This window comes from Dicentrarchus labrax, unplaced genomic scaffold, assembly GCF_905237075.1.
Source record: "Dicentrarchus labrax unplaced genomic scaffold, dlabrax2021, whole genome shotgun sequence".
NCBI classification, from domain to species: Eukaryota; Metazoa; Chordata; class Actinopteri; family Moronidae; genus Dicentrarchus; species Dicentrarchus labrax.
The window spans coordinates 23,154,163-23,173,536 of NW_026136706.1; the positions used below are offsets into that span (position 1 = coordinate 23,154,163).

General features: G+C 39.6%; 1 protein-coding gene across 50 annotated transcripts in view; it reads left to right on the forward strand.

The window, feature by feature from the left end:
- neb (nebulin) overlaps window positions 1-19,374 on the forward strand; it is a 62,700-nt gene that overhangs the window by 22,317 nt on the left and 21,009 nt on the right. For 30 of the 50 annotated variants that reach the window (XM_051405098.1, XM_051405110.1, XM_051405112.1 and 27 more), the window contains 56 exons: window positions 101-208; window positions 300-611; window positions 723-926; window positions 1,082-1,186; window positions 1,298-1,405; window positions 2,166-2,477; window positions 2,601-2,804; window positions 2,940-3,044; window positions 3,414-3,521; window positions 3,642-3,953; window positions 4,057-4,260; window positions 4,368-4,472; window positions 4,589-4,696; window positions 4,796-5,107; window positions 5,214-5,417; window positions 5,505-5,609; window positions 5,821-5,928; window positions 6,057-6,368; window positions 6,907-7,110; window positions 7,261-7,365; window positions 7,780-7,887; window positions 7,969-8,280; window positions 8,488-8,592; window positions 8,733-8,831; window positions 8,977-9,078; window positions 9,216-9,323; window positions 9,434-9,745; window positions 9,844-9,948; window positions 10,067-10,171; window positions 10,260-10,364; window positions 10,489-10,596; window positions 10,710-10,820; window positions 11,272-11,469; window positions 11,829-11,933; window positions 12,075-12,179; window positions 12,267-12,371; window positions 12,479-12,586; window positions 12,694-12,807; window positions 12,992-13,189; window positions 13,583-13,687; window positions 13,867-13,971; window positions 14,069-14,176; window positions 14,292-14,399; window positions 14,499-14,606; window positions 14,734-14,838; window positions 14,942-15,046; window positions 15,145-15,243; window positions 15,350-15,454; window positions 15,663-15,767; window positions 15,868-15,972; window positions 16,118-16,222; window positions 16,463-16,567; window positions 16,689-16,793; window positions 16,920-17,024; window positions 17,187-17,291; window positions 18,353-18,457. In XM_051405098.1, the coding sequence (XP_051261058.1) occupies window positions 101-208; window positions 300-611; window positions 723-926; window positions 1,082-1,186; window positions 1,298-1,405; window positions 2,166-2,477; window positions 2,601-2,804; window positions 2,940-3,044; window positions 3,414-3,521; window positions 3,642-3,953; window positions 4,057-4,260; window positions 4,368-4,472; window positions 4,589-4,696; window positions 4,796-5,107; window positions 5,214-5,417; window positions 5,505-5,609; window positions 5,821-5,928; window positions 6,057-6,368; window positions 6,907-7,110; window positions 7,261-7,365; window positions 7,780-7,887; window positions 7,969-8,280; window positions 8,488-8,592; window positions 8,733-8,831; window positions 8,977-9,078; window positions 9,216-9,323; window positions 9,434-9,745; window positions 9,844-9,948; window positions 10,067-10,171; window positions 10,260-10,364; window positions 10,489-10,596; window positions 10,710-10,820; window positions 11,272-11,469; window positions 11,829-11,933; window positions 12,075-12,179; window positions 12,267-12,371; window positions 12,479-12,586; window positions 12,694-12,807; window positions 12,992-13,189; window positions 13,583-13,687; window positions 13,867-13,971; window positions 14,069-14,176; window positions 14,292-14,399; window positions 14,499-14,606; window positions 14,734-14,838; window positions 14,942-15,046; window positions 15,145-15,243; window positions 15,350-15,454; window positions 15,663-15,767; window positions 15,868-15,972; window positions 16,118-16,222; window positions 16,463-16,567; window positions 16,689-16,793; window positions 16,920-17,024; window positions 17,187-17,291; window positions 18,353-18,457 (8,046 nt within the window). Of the gene's footprint in view, window positions 1-100; window positions 209-299; window positions 612-722; window positions 927-1,081; window positions 1,187-1,297; window positions 1,406-2,165; window positions 2,478-2,600; window positions 2,805-2,939; window positions 3,045-3,413; window positions 3,522-3,641; window positions 3,954-4,056; window positions 4,261-4,367; window positions 4,473-4,588; window positions 4,697-4,795; window positions 5,108-5,213; window positions 5,418-5,504; window positions 5,610-5,820; window positions 5,929-6,056; window positions 6,369-6,906; window positions 7,111-7,260; window positions 7,366-7,779; window positions 7,888-7,968; window positions 8,281-8,487; window positions 8,593-8,732; window positions 8,832-8,976; window positions 9,079-9,215; window positions 9,324-9,433; window positions 9,746-9,843; window positions 9,949-10,066; window positions 10,172-10,259; window positions 10,365-10,488; window positions 10,597-10,709; window positions 10,821-11,271; window positions 11,470-11,828; window positions 11,934-12,074; window positions 12,180-12,266; window positions 12,372-12,478; window positions 12,587-12,693; window positions 12,808-12,991; window positions 13,190-13,582; window positions 13,688-13,866; window positions 13,972-14,068; window positions 14,177-14,291; window positions 14,400-14,498; window positions 14,607-14,733; window positions 14,839-14,941; window positions 15,047-15,144; window positions 15,244-15,349; window positions 15,455-15,662; window positions 15,768-15,867; window positions 15,973-16,117; window positions 16,223-16,462; window positions 16,568-16,688; window positions 16,794-16,919; window positions 17,025-17,186; window positions 17,292-17,711; window positions 17,814-18,352; window positions 18,458-19,374 lie in introns of all 50 variants that reach the window. The other 20 variants (XM_051405101.1, XM_051405104.1, XM_051405132.1 and 17 more) reach the window with 17 other exon arrangements.

Below are 19,374 nucleotides of genomic sequence, written 5' to 3' on the forward strand. Positions count from 1 at the left end.
TTCTATATTGATTAGGACATATATATAATTATTACTAAAACCTACTTATAATTGAAAATACATGTACTTGTGACTGTGAGATGATTGTGTTTGTTTACAGAAAAAGTACACACAGGCTCATGAAGATGCCAAGAAGAAGGGCTATGATCTGCGCAATGATGCCATTTCCATCATCGCAGCCAGGGCTACCAGGGACATTGCCAGTGATGTATGATGTTGAATTTTACCAATGATAAACACTTACCAAGCATTAATTAATATACATGTTACCAGGGAAGCTAATTTTTTTTTTCTTCCAGTACAAGTACAAGACAGGATACCGTAAGCAGGTCGGCCACCACATCGGTGCTCGCTGCGTCGAGGACGACCCTCTGCTCATGCTGGCTCTGAACTCAGCCAGGATTGCCAGTGATGCTCTGTACAAGAAGGACTTCAACAAGTCCAAGACCAAGTTCAACCTTCCAGTGGACATGATAGCCTTTGAACTGGCCAAGAAGAACCAGATTCAGGTCAACCATGCCAACTACATCACCCGCCTCCACAACTGGACTTGCCTGCCAGACTCCAATGATGTCAGGCTGGCCAGACATGCATATGACCTACAGAGTGATGTAAGTATTAATCCTTGAATTTCTGCTATGTAATGTTTTCATGTTTATGAATGTATATTTTAAAGTTTTGGAACATCTTTCACCTTAATAAACCATTTTTGTTTTGTCCAGGCTGTTTATAAGGAGGATCTGAGGATGCTGAAGGGTATTGGATGGGTGCCTATAGGTTCACTGGATGTTGAGAAGGCGAAGAAAGCTGGTGAGGCCCTGAGTGAAAGAAAGTATCGTCAGCACCCAAGCAACTACAAATTCAAAGTCACCACTGAAGACATGCCCATGGTGCTGGCTAAGGCCAACGCTCAGGTTATGAACAAGGTATGAAATGATATTTAATGAATGATCTGGTATGATGTCAAACAACTCATATTGACAACATATGGGTATGATAAGATAATTATATCATAAAAATGAATACTTGCAGAGTTCATAATGTAAGTAATATTTCATGTTGTTGGTGTGTGTGACTTCAGAGTGCCTATGTTGATGCCTGGGAGAAGGAGAAGACAAAGATCCACATCATGCCTGATGCTATGGATGTTCTTCTAGCCAAAGCAAACAATGTCAACTACAGCTTGGTATGTAAAAAAATAAATAGTTATGGTGGTACAGCAATTCTTATTTATGGATTATTTCCTATGGTAAATTTATAAACTTAACTTCTATGGGATGATTGTGTTTGTTTACAGAAAAAGTACACACAGGCTCATGAAGATGCCAAGAAGAAGGGCTATGATCTGCGCAATGATGCCATTTCCATCATCGCAGCCAGGGCTACCAGGGACATTGCCAGTGATGTGAGTGTTTCCTTTCAGTTATTTAATCAAAAAGGGAAAAGTGACACACAACAGTTAATTGTGATATTCTTTTTATTATAAATGCAGTATTACTATAGACAACTAATTATAGTTTGACAAAAGAGTATAGTAAATACATTTGTTTTATTTACTAAACTTTATGAAATATGATATTCTGAGCTACATTTCTGTTTTTGTTCATTATATTATCTCTATACCCCAACATACATTTCATCTTATATTATACATTATATCCCATACTACATTATACTGCTCTATATAATATATTATATGTTATAATTATATGTATAAAACATTTGTATACTACATCATATCTCAATATTGATAGTATCATTTCATAATCATATTATTTGATATTCTGATGTACATATAGCTGATAGTATCATAAGACTCTTACATATACTTGCTGAGTTTGCTGCTACTAATCACACCACTATGTCACTTGGCATGAGATGATACTTCACTATTACAAACGCCAGATGTGGGCTCTGTGTGTGTACTGCTTTTGCTGGTAATTTTGTGTTTTGTCCTATTGTATAGTTTCTATTTAATTCTATTATTATATTTATATTATACGCTTTTAATTACTTTGTTTCTCTTTTTATCTGTACTTGTTATGTCCTTGTGCTATAACAAGTAAATTTCCCCACTGTGTAATCAATAAAGGATGATGTTATTTTATGTTACCCATTGTACAAAATGTGTGTCTAAGTGTCAAAAACATACATTTTTCTTCCAGTACAAGTACAAGACAGGATACCGTAAGCAGGTTGGCCACCACATCGGTGCTCGCTGCGTCGAAGACGACCCTCTGCTCATGCTGGCTCTGAACTCAGCCAGGATTGCCAGTGATGCTCTGTACAAGAAGGACTTCAACAAGTCCAAGACCAAGTTCAACCTTCCAGTGGACATGATAGCCTTTGAACTGGCCAAGAAGAACCAGATTCAGGTCAACCACGCCAACTACATCACCCGCCTCCACAACTGGACTTGCCTGCCAGATTCCACTGATGTCGTCCAGGCCAGACATGCATATGACATACAGAGTGACGTGAGTATGAATCCTTGAATTTGTAGTTTGGAAGGTTTGTTAATTTGTTTGTCCGTCTTTTTATTTCATCTTCATGCTACCAAGTGTGCCAGGAATTCAATTTTGCATTACTGTGCTTCATAGGCTGTCTACAAAGCTGACCTGAAGTGGCTCCAGGGTATGGGCTGGGTTCCAATTGGCTCACTTGACGTGGAGAAAGCCAAGAAGGCCGCAGAAGCCTTGAGTGAAATAAAGTACCGCCAGCCCCCCAGCACTTTTCCCTTCACCAGCACCACAGATGCCATGAACATCGTACTGGCAAAGAATAACGCTTTGACCATGAACAAGGTAGAATTCATCTTTTTTTTGTGTAAAATACAAATTTGTTTTTGTGTGAAAAGGCTTATAGTACATAGATGTCTCTCTAGAGATCTTTTAATTACCATCATAATTAACACTTGTATTTTTTGTGGTTTGTTCCAGCGTCTCTACGTTGAGGCATGGGAGAAGGATAAGACCAACGTGCACATTAACCCTGATACTCCTGAGATTATCCTTTCTCAGCAGAATGCTATCAACATGAGCAGGGTTAGTATCATTTTTATTGCCCATGAAAGAAGATGATATGTGATCTTGGCTATCTCTATGTGATCAAGACTGGTTGGAGGTTATGTTGAAGGTGTGAAAATCTTTTAATGTTAAAATATTTTTTGTAGAATTTGGAAACCCACCTGTTGGTGTTTGCTTATCAACTACCTTAAGCCTCATTCAGATTACTCTCAATTTAGCAGCCGAGTGAGATTCTTACAATGGATTTTACAAATGTGACCCCTTGAGCAAAATCCTACTTGAAACCTTACTAGCCTGAAGCTTTCCAGAATTACCTCCCATAATTAGCCCTCCATTTGTTAGAACAATTTACACAAGTATTCATATACAGTGTGTCTTACTTTTCAGTCACTATACAGACAAGGTTTTGAGGCCACCATCAAGAAAGGCTATTTCCTCCCTGGGGATGCAATCTCCGTCAAGTCTGCTAAGGCCTCCAGGGACATCGTCAGTGATGTGAGTGACTTATAATGTACCATATGCTGTATCTGTTTATATGTTTGATGCAATGGTATTAGACATAATATGAGAGATGTTCTAGTTATAACATAAAATCATTTTTGCTGATATCATCAGTACAAGTACAAGACAGGATACCGTAAGCAGGTCGGCCACCACATCGGTGCTCGCTGCGTCCAGGACGACCCTCTGATTATGCTGGCTCTGAACTCAGCCAGGATTGCCAGTGATGCCCTGTACAAGAAGGACTTCAACAAGTCCAAGACCAAGTTCAACCTGCCGGTGGACATGCTGAATCTTGAGCTGGCCAAGAAATGCCAGATCCAAGTCAACCACGCCAACTACATCACCCGCCTCCACCAGTGGACTTGCCTGCCAGATTCCAATGATGTCAGGCAGGCCAGGAAAGCCTACGATCTTCAGAGTGATGTGAGCCCTTCTATGACATATTCAACATATCTCAACATATGATGCCCATGTTGACTGTGCTTATACATTTTAATGTTACATATTTACACCTTTTTCCTAACAGGCTGTATACAAAGCTGACATGGATGAGATTGTGGGTGTGGGATGGGTCCCCATCGGTTCACTCGATGTGCTGAAGGCTAAGCATGCTTCAAACATTCTCAGCGACCGTCTCTACAAGCAGAAACCAGACAAGATGAAATTTAAAAGTGACATGACTTCCATACCCATGGTCTTAGCCAAAGCAAATGCTGAAATCATAAACAGGGTAAAATATATCATATCCCTCTTTTTAAAACTTTTGCACATGTATTCTCCTATCTTTTCCTGGTTATTACAATTTGTGTTTTTTTCTTTTTCTGTCTCTTACCACAGAAAAACTACGTTGCTGCTTGGGAGGCTGACAAGATTAAGACTCATATAACCCCTGACCTACCTGAACTTTTGCTTTCTAAAGCAAATGCTTACAACATTAGCAGGGTATGTTTGGTCCGTTCTGACTTAAACAAGTATTCTGCATTAATTTCAGTAAATATCACTGTTACAGTTATCATGATTTTCATTTTATAATTCAACTATTTTCATTTCTTTTTCAGAAACTATACAGGGAAGATGTTGAAGCGATGTTTAAAAAGGGCTACGACATTAAGTCTGATGCTGTCTCTATTGTCGCTGCCAAACGTGGAAGAGAGATCATCAGTGATGTACGTAACATGTAAATGAGTGCTTTTCTCTCTAATATTGACGTACATTATTTATTTTACTTTTGTTTTATTATCAATTCACTGCTTCTCTCTACACAGTACAAGTACAAGACAGGATACCGTAAACAGGTCGGCCACCACATCGGAGCCCTCAGTGTCCATGATGACCCTCTGATCGTGCTGGCTCTGAACTCAGCCAAGATTGCCAGTGATGTCCTGTACAAGAAGGACTTCAACAAGTCCAAGACCAAGTTCAACCTCCCGGTGGACATGCTCAATCTTGAACTTGCCAAGAAATGCCAGATCCAAGTTAACGATTTCAACTACAGAACTCATCTGCACAACTGGACCTGTTTACCTGACTCCAATGATGTAGTCCAGGCCAGAAAGGCCTATGATCTGCAGAGCGATGTGAGTCATGAGAATTTCTTGTGTTTCCTGAACACTACAAGGACAGGTTATTATTCAAAAAGAAAACCCAATGTAACTCCCCTTTTCCTCCCTCTGTGACTTGCAGGCTGTGTACAAGGCTGACATGGAATGGGTGAGGGGAACAGGTTGGGTGCCAATTGGTTCAGTTGATGTGGAGAAAGCCAAGAAAGCATCAGAGATCCTGAGCGAGAGGAAGTACCGTCAGCCTCCCAGCATCTTCAAATTCACTGCCAAAACAAGTGACATGCCATATGCCCTTGCCCAGGCCAATGCCCAGATCATGGACAAGGTAGAGATAGCACTTTATTTAATGATCCTTTATAATATTTTATTTAATTTTTTTAGGTTTTCTAAACCGTGTTTTTTCTGTTTACAGAAAGCATATCTTTCTGCCTGGGAGAAGGATAAGACCAATCTTCACATCATGCCTGACACCCCAGAGATCCTCCTGGCCAGACAGAATAATCTCAACACCAGTCTGGTAATGCACTGCTTCTTCATGTGGTTGTATAGTCAATAAGGACATTACAGGTTATTGTCATATCTGTAATTGTTAACTTGCTTTACTATCTTAATAAGTTAATTGTGCTAAAGTTTAAACAATAAATAACATTATCACATAGTTGTTGAATGCCATAGATACTGTATTTTTTTTATTGCGTGTGGTCACAGAATCATTCTTGTTTCCCCAGAAATATTACCGTGAAGGCTTTATGGACACCATAAACAAAGGCTACTACCTTCCCAAAGATGCTATTTCTGTTTTAGCAGCCAGGGCCTCCAGAGATATCATCAGTGATGTAAGTCTGCACGACTCTTTAAAACATTTTCATATTCCCTTCACTTTGTAATTCTGCAACATTTCCCCTATTTCACTGTAGTTTGTATAATGAAACTAATCAAAATATTTCCATCCCAATTTTTTTAGTACAAATACAAGGCTGGTTTCCGCAAGCAGTGTGGCCATCACATCGGTGCCCTCAGTGTTAATGACGACCCACTGATCATGTTGGCCGCTAATGCAGCCAGGATTTCCAGTGACAACATTTATAAGAAGGACTTTGAAAAGACCAAGACCAAGTTCCACCTGCCAGTAGACATGCTGACAATTGAACTTGCCAAGAAATGCCAGCAGCAAGTGAACGACTTCAACTACAGAACTCACTTACACCAGTGGACCTGTCTGCCAGACTCCAATGATGTGGTTCAAGCAAGAAAGGCCTACGACTTAAAGAGTGATGTAAGTACATGGAAAGTTTAGCAGACGTGTGTAGCGTTGATGAGGAGAGGATTGTTTAGAGTTTGTAAGTTCTTATTCTACTAATTTGTCACACTGAAAAGCATCATTACTGTAATGAAAATGTCCTTAACACTACTTCCTTAATACATTGACGAGATATTCCAGTCCACTCTTATGAAAAGAATTAACTAAGTTAGAATTATTTTTATTTTTTTTATGTGTATAAATCTGTATAAATTGTATCTGTTCTTTCTGTAGATGAATTCACTGTTTACATATTCATAGAACACAATATTCTGTGGGTCTAAAAAGATTAGTGAATATGATCAGAAATGCAAGCGGTGGCTGGAAACTTAAATAATAATGCAGTGAAAGTTTTTGACCATGTAAACCCATTCTTCATAGATATTCAGATCACTCCATAACATTTTTAACCCAGAGCTGCATCCAACAAATTTAATGGAAATCAGTCAGACAAATTCAAAACCTACAAGAACAATGGTATTAGGTGGTGTTAAAAATGGTATTTGTTTTTTAGGCCGTATACAAAGCAGATATGGAGTGGCTGAGAGGATGCGGCTGGTCACCTCAGGATTCTGTGGACGTCATCAAAGCTAGAAATGCCCAAGCTATTATCAACGAAAGGCTCTACCGCCAACCCCCAAGCACCGTGAAGTTCACCAGTGTTGTCGACCTCCCGGCTATTGTCTTGTCCAAGCAAAACGCTGACAACATCAGTGATGTGAGTAATAGCATCTTTCTGCATCACAAATGCTTTGTGAAATTAAAATTTATGCTAAATAATTAAAATCATTCTTGCAAATGTCTGTATAAAGGAGGTTGTCAAAGTAAAAAAAAGTTGATGTTCCTTCTGTTTTTTTCTTCTTGACAGAGGAAATATAAGGAAGTCTGGGAAAAAGACAAGCTCTCCTTTCACCTGCCACCTAACACCCCCAACCTAGAACTGTCCAAAGCCAATGCTGTCAACATCAGCAATGTAAGTGTGTATTAAGCGTGTGTATAAAACTTTCTTGTTCAGGCAGGCGTTCTTAAGTTGTCCTTAGATTTTTTCTCATGTCACTATGCACTTCAAACTCGTCTTTTAGCTGTTTAATGTATTTTATCACTTGTATTATTATTGGTTGCTGATTTTAATGTGTTATTGCCCTTAGTGTTTTTTGTTATTTTGTTTCTTGGTTTCTGTAGCACTTTGAGATTCTTTTATGAAAAGTGCTTTACAAATAAAATGTATTATTATTATTATTATTATTAAGCAATGTTACCAATATAGCCTATGTTGAAATGCTTGAAAGTTGAAATGTATTATTCAGTCAGTAAATGATTACTGTGATTTTGATGTGCTGACACCATGTCTTACAGTCTTCTTGATCATACTTCTTGTTCTGTGCAGAAACTGTACACAAAGGCCTGGGATGACCAGAAGGCCAAAGGCTACCATATCAAGGAGGATGCGATCTCTGTGCTGAAGGCTAGAGCTTCCAGAGATATCATTAGTGATGTAAGAAATAAAAATATGGAAAAGGTTTAAATACAATAGATTTGTAAATAAGTTTCCGCTAACATTTTGTCTCTCTTTTAGTACAAGTACCACGGGGCATACCGTAAGCAGGTCGGCCACCACATCGGTGCTCGCTGTGTACAAGATGACCCTCTGATCATGCTGGCTCTGAACTCAGCCAAGATTGCCAGTGATGCTCTGTACAAGAAGGACTTCAACAAGTCCAAGACCAAGTTCAACCTGCCGGTGGACATGCTCAATCTTGAACTTGCCAAGAAATGCCAGATCCAAGTTAACGATTTCAACTACAGAACTCATCTGCACAACTGGACCTGTTTACCTGACTCCAGTGATGTAGTCCAGGCCAGAAAGGCCTATGATCTGCAGAGCGATGTAGGTTTATAGTAGGGCTGTCGGATAGTATTCATTCAAATTAACTATTGTTACAATCAATCAAATATTTCTTGGATCTTTCGATGATATGTACATATACTGTATACTGCTGTATTTTAGCCCAAGGAACACTCACATTTTGAACAGTGTCTTTATATTTAATGTCATGAAAGCACACAAACAAATATCCCTGTTTTGTGTCCTCAGGCTGTGTACAAAGCTGATCTGGAGTGGATACGTGGATGTGGATGGATACCACATGAGTCTGTGGATGTCATGAAGGTGAAGCATGCACAGAAGGTCCTGGCTGATGTAAGTTTGGCGACAATTTGACTCTAGTTACTTGTAAAATCACAGACATTTTTATTTGTAAAATATCTTTAGAGTTAATTTAAGCCATACAAAATGTATGTGTATCTTAATTTGCTGAATTATTGTTCCATTTCCTATAGAGAGGCTATCGTGTCAAGTTGGATGAACAGAAATACACAGTTCCAACTGACAGAGTCGACATGATCTGTGCCAAGAATGCTGCTGATGTCCTCAATGAGGTGAGGATGACTCTCTACTATCCCGATGCTGCTTTGATATGTTTTCAGTCCTCTTGTCAGTTAAACCAAGTGACAAGATTAGTGGCAAACTTTTGATTTGTTGGAATTTTTTTTTAATAACTGAATTTTCATTTCTCACACTCAGGCCAAATATCGTGAAGCCTGGCACCAGGACAAGACAAAGTACTCACTGGTGGACACTCCAACTCTTGCCACAGCCAGAGAGGTGGCTAAGAACGTTCACCCGGTAAGAAGACTCGTCATGGGAATTGAAATATGTAGCAAAGTCAAAAATTGTCATGTACCAATTTTATCCTGTGTTATTGTCGGCATCATAGCAATACATAATCATAAACCTTTAACAACTATTTTCATTTTTTGCAGAAACTGTACACCAAAGATTGGGATAAGGTCAAAGCCACAGGCTACTTCATGCCCGGAGATGCTGTACCAATCAAGCAGTGCATACACACAACTAAAGTGCAGAGTCAGGTGAGTAGTGGGACAAAGTTACACCTTCCTTTCATAATAACAGCTTTTATTGAAGTTGTTCCTAATTAACAATATGGAAAAAATGGTAATGATTTATGTCTGCCGTGTAGCATAAGTACCTTGACGGATACCGTAAGCAGCTGGGCCACCACATCGGTGCTCGCTGCGTCGAGGACGACCCTCTGCTCATGCTGGCTCTGAACTCAGCCAGGATTGCCAGTGATGCTCTGTACAAGAAGGACTTTAACAAGTCCAAGACCAAGTTCAACCTGCCGGTGGACATGCTGCAGTTTGAGCTGGCCAAGAAATGCCAGAGGCAAGTCAATGATGACAACTACAGAACCCGCCTCCACAACTGGACTTGCCTGCCGGACTCCACTGATGTCATCCAAGCCCGCAAAGCCTACGATCTCCAAAGCGATGTGAGTGCTAATCACACCAACCTAGGACTTATTTGTCATATTCATAAATTGACAGAATCTTCTATTTTCCTAACATGTATCTTGGTTTCTGTCTTCAGAATGTGTATAAGGCTGATTTGGAATGGATTCGAGGCTGTGGCTGGATGGCAGCAGACTCTGTGGACCACGTCAAGGTTAAGAAGGCCCAGGCGGCCCTCAACGAAGTACGTTTACTGTATTGCATTAAGACTTTTGATTTGTCTATTTTTCCTTCAGTACATTTTGTCCCATTTGTGTACCAGTTCATTGTGTCTCACCTTGATGCTGTTATTTTACTTGCAGAGGCTCTACAAGAAGAATGCCAAAGAATGCTTTGGAAAATTCACCCTGATTGTCGACCGCCCTGAGATTGTCTTGGCAAAGATAAATGCTGCCAACCTTAGTGATGTATGTAAAAAATCTAACTGCAAAATTTTAAAGAGGCATATTAATAAACAATAATCCAATCTAAAATCATTTTTTCTTCCTACTGTAGCTAAAGTACAAAGAGACATTCAATGCGGAAAAGGGTCAATACATTGGTTCAGAGGACACTCCTCAACTGGCCCACAGCAGGGAAGTGTCTAAGATCATCAGTGAGGTAATGTAAAATATTTAGCTCTTTTAGCTCAAATTCATTCATTTCGTCTATTCGTGATATTTTTTGACTGTATATCACATACTATGCCAGCCTAACCTTAAATGTTGTCCCTGTGCGATTTCAGAAACTCTACAAATTGGATTGGGATGAGTCTAAGGCTACAGGCTACCAGCTGAACCACGAATACATCCCACTTCTCAGCGGCAAGAAGGGCAGGGAGATTATTAGTGATGTGAGTGTCTTACGCTTCTTTATAGTGCTGACAAGACAAAATCACAGAATCATATTTTTTGCTTACAGTATGTAAAACTAAATTAATACTTTTATTATTCTGGATCCTACTAGGCCAAGTACAAGGATGCCCATGAGAAGGCCAAGGGTCACTACATGGCTGGTACACTGGTGGACTTCCCTGAGGTGATGCGCTGTGGACAGCAGGAGAAGAACAAGGGACAGGTGAGATATCGATGAGAATTTGCCCATGTATTCCATACATATCAAGGCATATTAATATTTTTGCAAGGCCCAATAAAAGCAAACAGCAAGTTAATCAATTTAATTAAACGGGTACCACAAGTCATAGTGTACGATTCTGGTAAATAATAACATCAATGATATACCTTTGATTTAAGAGATCAACAGTCTAAAGCTCTCCCTTGTCTTCAGGTAAATGGTCTGTGACATACTTGGGCCGGTTTAACTGTGCTTTAAATGATACAGTATGGACACAAGCTGTGTGGCTTGCAAATCTTTTTCATGTAGCATTTTTAAGCATTTTAATTTGTTTTATGACTAGAGATTATAATCACATTTGTTACAATCCACATGAACTGTATTTTAGGTGAATTTGTTTTTACATTGTTAATGACAGTGCCAATAACTTTAAATGGGGTTCATGTCTTCACAGAGGCTCTACCAGAAGGACTACCATCAGACCAAGACCAAAAACCACCTCCCACCCGACATCATCGCTAACAAGGTAGCCAAGCGCTGCCAGGACATGCTGAGCGATGTCCTCTACCGTACCTACCTGCACCAGTGGACTTGCCATCCTGACCAGGAGGACGCCATTCGTGCCCGCAAGACCAACGAGATTCTCAGCGATGTAGGTCCTTCTTCAGTGCACATCTGCTGCATGTACTTGATCATTGTGCAGGCGATTGGATAAAAAAACTTTTAACTGTTTTGAAATTTCATGTTAAAAATACAAAGAGTTTAACCATCTATATGTATATATATTTGATAGACCACATTCATATTTAAGGCTATTGTAGTCGGAGTTACAACCATAATTGTTTTGACAAGCGACTTTATCCCAAGATAAATGTTTGTTGCAAAACATTAGATGTCAACTTGGTATACAGTATATACTATAAAAGATTTGTTTACAAGCAAGAAATTGCACTAAAATCCAGATGCTCTCCATTATTGAACATGTGCTTTCTGTTTTCTGTCATTTAATAGGTGTTCTACAAGGATGACCTGAACTGGATGAAGGGTATTGGTTGCTATGTCTGGGACACACCAGAGATCATTCGTGCCAAGAAGTCTTACGAGATGCAGAGCGAAGTGAGTCACAACACAGAAGATTAGAATTAATATGTGGTTTATTGATAATGTTATTTTGAGAACCATTCAGGTATTTAGAAAATAATTAAATTCTTCAATTTGTGGAACTGTGATTTACCTATGCAATATCTGCCCTTACAGCTTAAATACAGAGACGAAGCCAAGAAAGAATTCAACAATTACTCCATTGTGACAGACACCCCAATTTATGTGACTGCCGTCCTTGGTCACACTTGGGCCAGTGAGGTGAGTAAGCTGGACTTTTAAAAACATATAGTGTTTGAGTTCAAAATGCCTAATTGAGTGCATTAATTAAACAATTGTCCTTGACAGCTCAACTACAGGGAGGCCTATCATAAGGAGAAGCACCTCTATACTACCGTTCTGGATACCTACGACTATGCCAAATGCCACAACTTCAAGCACTTCTTCAGCAACGTAAGTGAATATAAACATATCTCTCTTTCACTCAGTAACAAAATTTAATATATCAGCATTTCATGTGTAACGACATTGTGATAATGTTCTGGCTTTTCTGTCAACAGAAAAACTACACTGCTGCCTGGGACAAAGTCAAGGCCAAGGGCTACCAGATTCCACATGACTCACACGCCCTGCAACATGCCAAAATCCAGAAAGTCATCCTCAGCGGCGTGAGTTCATTTTTAAGTTCTGTTCATTTCCTTCAGTATTATTAATATGCTGGTATTTTCTTCACATTGGCCTTTAAGACACTATATGAATCCTCTTGCCCCTTTAGGTGAAGTACAAGGAGGATTATGAGAAGTTCAAATCCCTCTACAGTCTGCCCAAGTCTCTTGAGGACGACCCTGCCACTGCTCGCTGCGTCAAAGCTGGGAAGCTGGTCCTGGATGTAAGTAGATTAGTCATCTCCCTTTTCTGTATTTCTCTTTGAATAAGGAATATAGGAACTGCACTGATTAGCTCAGTTTTAACAAACAAGCAGCTAAAATGCATCTGACTCTGTAGCTATTTGTGGACCCATAATGCCCGTCTGAAAGCAAAATGTAAAGAAAATGTGTTGTCCATCTTTATAGCGTCTGTACAAGGAGAACTATGAGAAGACCAAGGCCAAGAACCATATCCCACCAGACATGCTGGAGATCCTGTCTGCCCGCAACACCCAGAACACCGTCAGTGGCATCCACTACCGCAAGTATCTGCATCAGTGGATATGCCTCCCAGACATGCAGGTGTACGTCCAAGCCCGCAAAGTCAACGAGCAGCTCAGCGATGTGAGTAACTGCCCTCAGCTTGATATTCTGTACTTTTTGCAGCGTGGCCTCAGTTATTACAGAGGTACAGCCACAGTCTTGCCTATATTTTGTCGGTTATATTATTATGATACTATGTCTTCTTATACAACATTATTTTTTAGAAGATCTACATATAGTAAATGGAAAATTTCAGTATTACACTTTAATTGAATAGAATCCAAAGATAAGTCAATTTTGGAGCCTTGTTAGATATGGTGTGGTTTTTTTCTTGGGTTTTTTTTGCGTATAAAGTGTGCATACTTTTTGAATCCATATAGCATATGAAAAAGGCTCAGATTGTTTATGAATTGCAATACCAACACGTCTGCCAACATCACTTAACTTATATATTTTGTTGTGTGCTCTACTCAGATCTTCTACAAGGATGACCTGAACTGGCTGAAGGGTATTGGCTGCTATGCCTGGGACACACCAGAGATCCTCCGTGTCAAGCATGCTGACAACCTTCAGAGTGAGGTTAGTCTAGCCAATATATTCATTATAATATATTTATTCATTCTTCATTCTCCTCAGTTATTTGGTTTACAACTGTCTACTGTCAACTGTCTTGCCACCGTTCGGTTTTTAAAATTCTTCTTCTCTTTGGCACTCAAACAAGTGACGCTGATGGTCCTGTTCTTGTGTTTTTATTCCAGAACAAGTACAGAGCCAAAGGTATCGAGGCTTTCAAGGAGTATTCAGTGGTGACAGACACTCCAGTGTACGAGACAGCCAAACAGAATGCTCAGAACCTGAGCGATGTAAGTGACTGCTAAACAATGTTGGCTCATGGCTATATTTCATTTACAAAAAATCTAAAAAAGAAAATAATTTTTTTTTTCTTCTCTTCTTTTCCAGCTGCACTACCGCTATGATTACAATGCCAGCATCAAGGGAACCAACACTTCTCCTGCTGTTACCATTGACACAGAAAGGGCACGCCTGGCTAACTACATCCAGAGTGATGTAAGATAATATTTATGAATATTCATTTCTCGCCTAATTTTGTTCAGACGGTATGCGTGTTTCTGTTCAACCTGAAATGCATCTCGTCTCACCATGTTGTCTTGGCCTCTCTCAGAACTGGTACAAGGAGGCCAACAAGAGCTTCATGCCCACTGGGTACTCCCTGCCTCATGACACCCCGCTCATCAAGCAGGCTAAGATGAACAGCGTTGTCACCAGCAACGTAAGTACTGTCACAGCCTTGAATCATCCCATTCTGTTGACAGCGACTTTACCTCTTTGCTAATGTTTTTTGGATGTCACTTTCCTACTTTTCGGGCAGGTGAAGTACAAGGAGGCCTATGAGATGACAAAGGCCAGGGCCTACACCCTTCATCCAGAGGGTGTCAATTTCGTCAACACGAGGAAGGCTAACAAGATCTCCAACGATGTAAGATAACAAACTGCTATTGATGACATCAGAAACAATGTTGTTAATGGAGATTTACATGACTAACGTGTTACACTTTTACTGGATTAAAAAAAATCTCATATATTGACACCTTTCTTTTCCACAGCGTCTGTATCGGCAAGACTACCACAAGCAGAAGGACAAGATCCACACAACCTACGACACCCCTGATATCAAACAAGTCAAGATGAACCAGGAACACCTCAGTGACGTACGGAGCCATTTTCACACACTTTATTTCATTCATTTTTATTCATGGAGTTCTATATAATATGTTCTATTCATACCACCTTTTTGTTCTCCTCTCATTCTAGTTGTGCTACAGAGAGAAATACTACAACAGCAGAGGCCAGCTGATCTCTATGCCCATTACGCCCCAGCTTATGCACTGCTACCACGTCAATGAGATCACCAGCGAGGTGTGGTGACAAAGACATACGTTTGATGCAGATTTTCACAAAATTCACTTTAAAAGTTTTGTTAAAATGTTTGCTGAAACCATTTTGTGTTTTTTTAGCTGAAATACAAAGAGGATCTGATGTGGCTGAGAGGCCTGGGCTGCTTCTTGTACGACACCCCAGAGATGGTCCACGTCCGCAATATCACCAAACAGAGGGTAGGTGTTCCCATTTGCATGGAACGTCCCTTTATATCAGTATCATAATCAACTTTCTGTAGTGGCATCAGGATCATTTGTGTGGCCTGTTTTTCCACTTTTATAGGTGACCTATCCAGTGGAGGCTAAGAAGAACCTTGCCAACTTCTCCGTGGTCCTGGACACGCCAGAGTATAAGCGTGTGACTGAGCTTAAGACCCACATGAGCAACGTGAGTGGTTTTCCCAAACACACTTTGTCGCATTATATAAACAATTTCATATTGTCAAGTAGCTAGTACTCAGTAGTTAAGGAGAAATGCAATAGCTTGCACTGTCTCCAAAGATTTTTGTTTTCAGAAATTTGTTTGTATTCAGTCACAAATAAATATTGCCACAGCTTTGATTGAGCTTCTGACTTTTCTGCTCCTCTATTTTCAGCTCATCTACAAAGCCCATGGCAAGGAGGAAATGGCAAAGGTCACTACCACTCTGGACGCTGTGGACATCCAGAGAGCCAAATGGGCCCAGCTGCTGACTAACAAAGCAAGTTCAGATATACAATTGCTCATTTAATTTATTATTTTATACAGATACGTTTTCTTTTCCTGATAATCTAATCATTATTTTGTCTGTTTTTCTACAGTACAAGTACACCGATTTGGCTTCTAAGGAGAGAGCTCATTTCACTCCAGATCCTGAAACTCCAAACATGGAACATGCCAGAAAAATGAAAGTGGTCTACAGTGAAGTAAGTCTTTCCCTAATGCATTTCTTGTTTTAGCATAGGTTTTCTTGCTGTTTATCAGTGGGCTATCACACATTCATGATAATAGTGTTTGTATTTATATTCAATGATATTTTATGTTTCTGATGAAGATTATTTCTTCCCTTAGAACAAATACAAACAACAGTATGAGAAGATGAAGCACAGATACACAGCCATTGCTGACACACCTCTCCTGATCCGTGCCAAGAAATCCTACCTCCAATCCAGCGATGTGAGTATTCTCATTGGCTAACCTTCATAACAAACAGTAATATATCAGTGCCATAAGCAGGGAAGAGCATTTTTTTTTTCATTTTTAATCATTTGTAGTTTTCCCTGTAGTTCTTCTGCTCAACCTCAACCAGTGTTTGAATTTGGAGGAATATAATGCCATTATAGGATGAAAATACTACGTATGCTAGGAGAATTTGTGTTGTGAACATCTGACACATTCTGTTCTTCATGTTTTCAGCTGCGTTACAAAGAGACCTTTGAGCTCTCCAAGGGCCACTACCACACAGTCAAGGATGCTCTGGACATCACCTACCACCGTAGAGTCACTGATGACATCAGTGAGGTCAGCAACTGAAATTAGCTGTTTGATTATTTATAAACATTTTTTTTATATAATGTAAGATCATTGTGATTTTAACTCTTCGATCTCTCTTACTGTTTTTTCCTCCATCTCTCTACCTCAGGTCAAATACAGGGAGAAGTACATTAACTCTCTGGGTACATGGAAGTCAATCCCCGACCGTCCTGAGTTCTTCTTCAGCAGAATTGTTAATGATAACGTCAGCAGCGTAAGTACTGTTGACTTGTATTTTTAAATGATGCACTCTGTGTTAAAATATTTACCCACAGTAGGTAGAAGGCCATGTTGTATCACTGACATGTAATATTTGAATCAAATGTATGTCCCTCTTTAGGTCAAGTACAAGGAGGACCTGGACTGGCTGAAGGGCATTGGCTGCTATGTGTGGGACACACCTGAGCTGGTGCAGGCTGAGAAGAACAAAAAGCTGTACAGTGAGGTGAGGATCTATTTTGTTCATACAGTTAATTTGTAATGTCAATAATTTTATAAAATATTGCAAAATCATATATGAAAAGTATGCTTTTTATTGTAGATATCTTTAATGGAGTGTTATATTTTTCAGCATGTTTCTAATAACACTTTCATTTCTTGGTAACAGAGACTGTACAAAGCCTCCTTTGAGAAGAACAGAGGAAACTTCAAGTATTCCTCAGACACTCCATTCTTCCAGGCCGCCAAGAACGCCTCCGTTCTCATCAACGATGTGAGTCCTTTCATTCTTTAACCCAATACAGTAATTACATTTATTTTTGTGTAGCAAAAACTTGTATTATTATTATTATTATTATTATTATTATTATTATTATTATAATTAGTTTGTTGAAACCATTTGTTATATAGACATTTTAATCATCAATGGCATTTCTCTGTCTCTGTGCATCTCTATGGGACTCTCAGTTTGGAGGTAAAAGAGCATGAATGTATAGTTTTATTTGATTATTGCCTATAAAGTTTATGACCTGCTCTTTTTCTGTTTAACCATAATACAAAGTGTTTAAAATGTGTCCATTGTTCTTCAATATCAATTTAACCTTCTTTTGTCCCTTGGAAAAGTCTCATCACATGATAGGACGCATTGTTTTCTGGACCTTTGTCTTTAACTACCTTCTGACATTCTGAGCAGAGGGCCTACAGAGCTAATTATGAGAAGACCAAGGGTAGATTCACCATTACTACAGATGATCCTAGATACCAACTGGCCAGGGAGAACAATAAGATGAGCCAGGTAAACGCCCTGGTCATGCTGTATGACTGGCCTGCCTCCTCCTCTGCAACCTCCAGCCCACTCCTCCAGACCTCTGACACTGGTGCATGAGGTCGTCGTCAGACCTGCCAGTGGTTGGCGTCGTCGCATGGCTATGATAGTCCTTCCAACACGATAAATTTCTGTATCAGCCTCAGCTCGTTCTCTCTCTTTCTTTTTGTCCCTCACAGGTTATTGCAAACAGTGCCGCTCAAATAGCAGCTGGAACGCTATGTTGAGTGAGCAGGACTCTCCTTCATCTGTACTATCAGAGAGATGGTTCAATCACTCATTTAATAATGATTAAATTAAGTTCAATTAAATCTTGAATATGCCCAAATAAGCCATTATCAAAGCTGAAAGTGATGATTCCTGTCACTCTGATGGGACAGATGAGGACAAACAGCTCCTCTGTCACACTTGGATCTCTGGAGTACTTCTCCAGTCCTCCCAGCGTTACTGCTGTTTTTCATGTGTCCTCAACTATGGCATGCGGTGTGTGTCGTTGTGTGTGTGGACAGGCATTGTATAAATCCAAAGCAAAGGATCTGCTAAAGAGTGGCTGCAATGAGTTACTCCGCCCTGACATCCTCACAGCCCTTTACCAGTCCACTATGGGCAGTAAGGTAAACAGACACAGAGTGGTGAGCCATGGTAACTCTGATCCCTGTCCACAAACAAGCAGAAAACAAGCCCTGTGTTGTTTTTAGAAAGTTACCAGGTTTACTTGCTTTCTTTCTGCTGTTTCTGGACAAGGTCTTACCACATCCCATACTCATCCCGTAGAAACTCCTTTCCTCCACTTTAACTCCTAAAGGGGTTTTTAACTTCCACACATTCCACTCATGCTCTAATCCCTCCATCACCTATTAACTTCACCTCATGTCTCATTGATTACCTAACCCTTGATTACCTCATCTTAAAATGCAGTGCAGTAGTTGCCCAACAGGCATACAGACATACCTAGAGTCAGAAACGCAGCAAATTGCAGCATTACCACATTTTATTACATTAATCACCTGCTATGCATTAAAACCGCGATTTTAGACTTTTCTTTTGTAGACAAGTAGGAGCCACCGTGTAAATACTACTAAAATGCAAATCAAAGGTATGACATTTTTTTTATTGTCTCAACCTCATCTTTATTGAGTCAGCTCTGTATTATCAGGCTCAGAGTCAGTCAGCAGTAGCATAAGATGGACTGTTGGTCACCATGAACTTTGTGGGCACTGCACTTTCATGACTAATTAGTGGTAACACATGTTGTCCTCTTTATTTTCACCTGGAAAATAACTCCCTCAATGTTTGTGCATGTTTCATAAAGCATGTTTTTATAAACATATGCATGGCATTTCATTCATCAGACACACTGTTATTTTTAGTCAGGGTATAGTTACATAATACATGTTAGTCAACTGTTTCTGACTTTGCTATATTGTTAGAGAACTGTCCAAAACAAACAAGAGCAGTAGATGAAAGAGTAAAGAATCTATTTATTTTATTATGTAATAATAGAAAGTGATTGTTTAAAGTAATTTTCTTG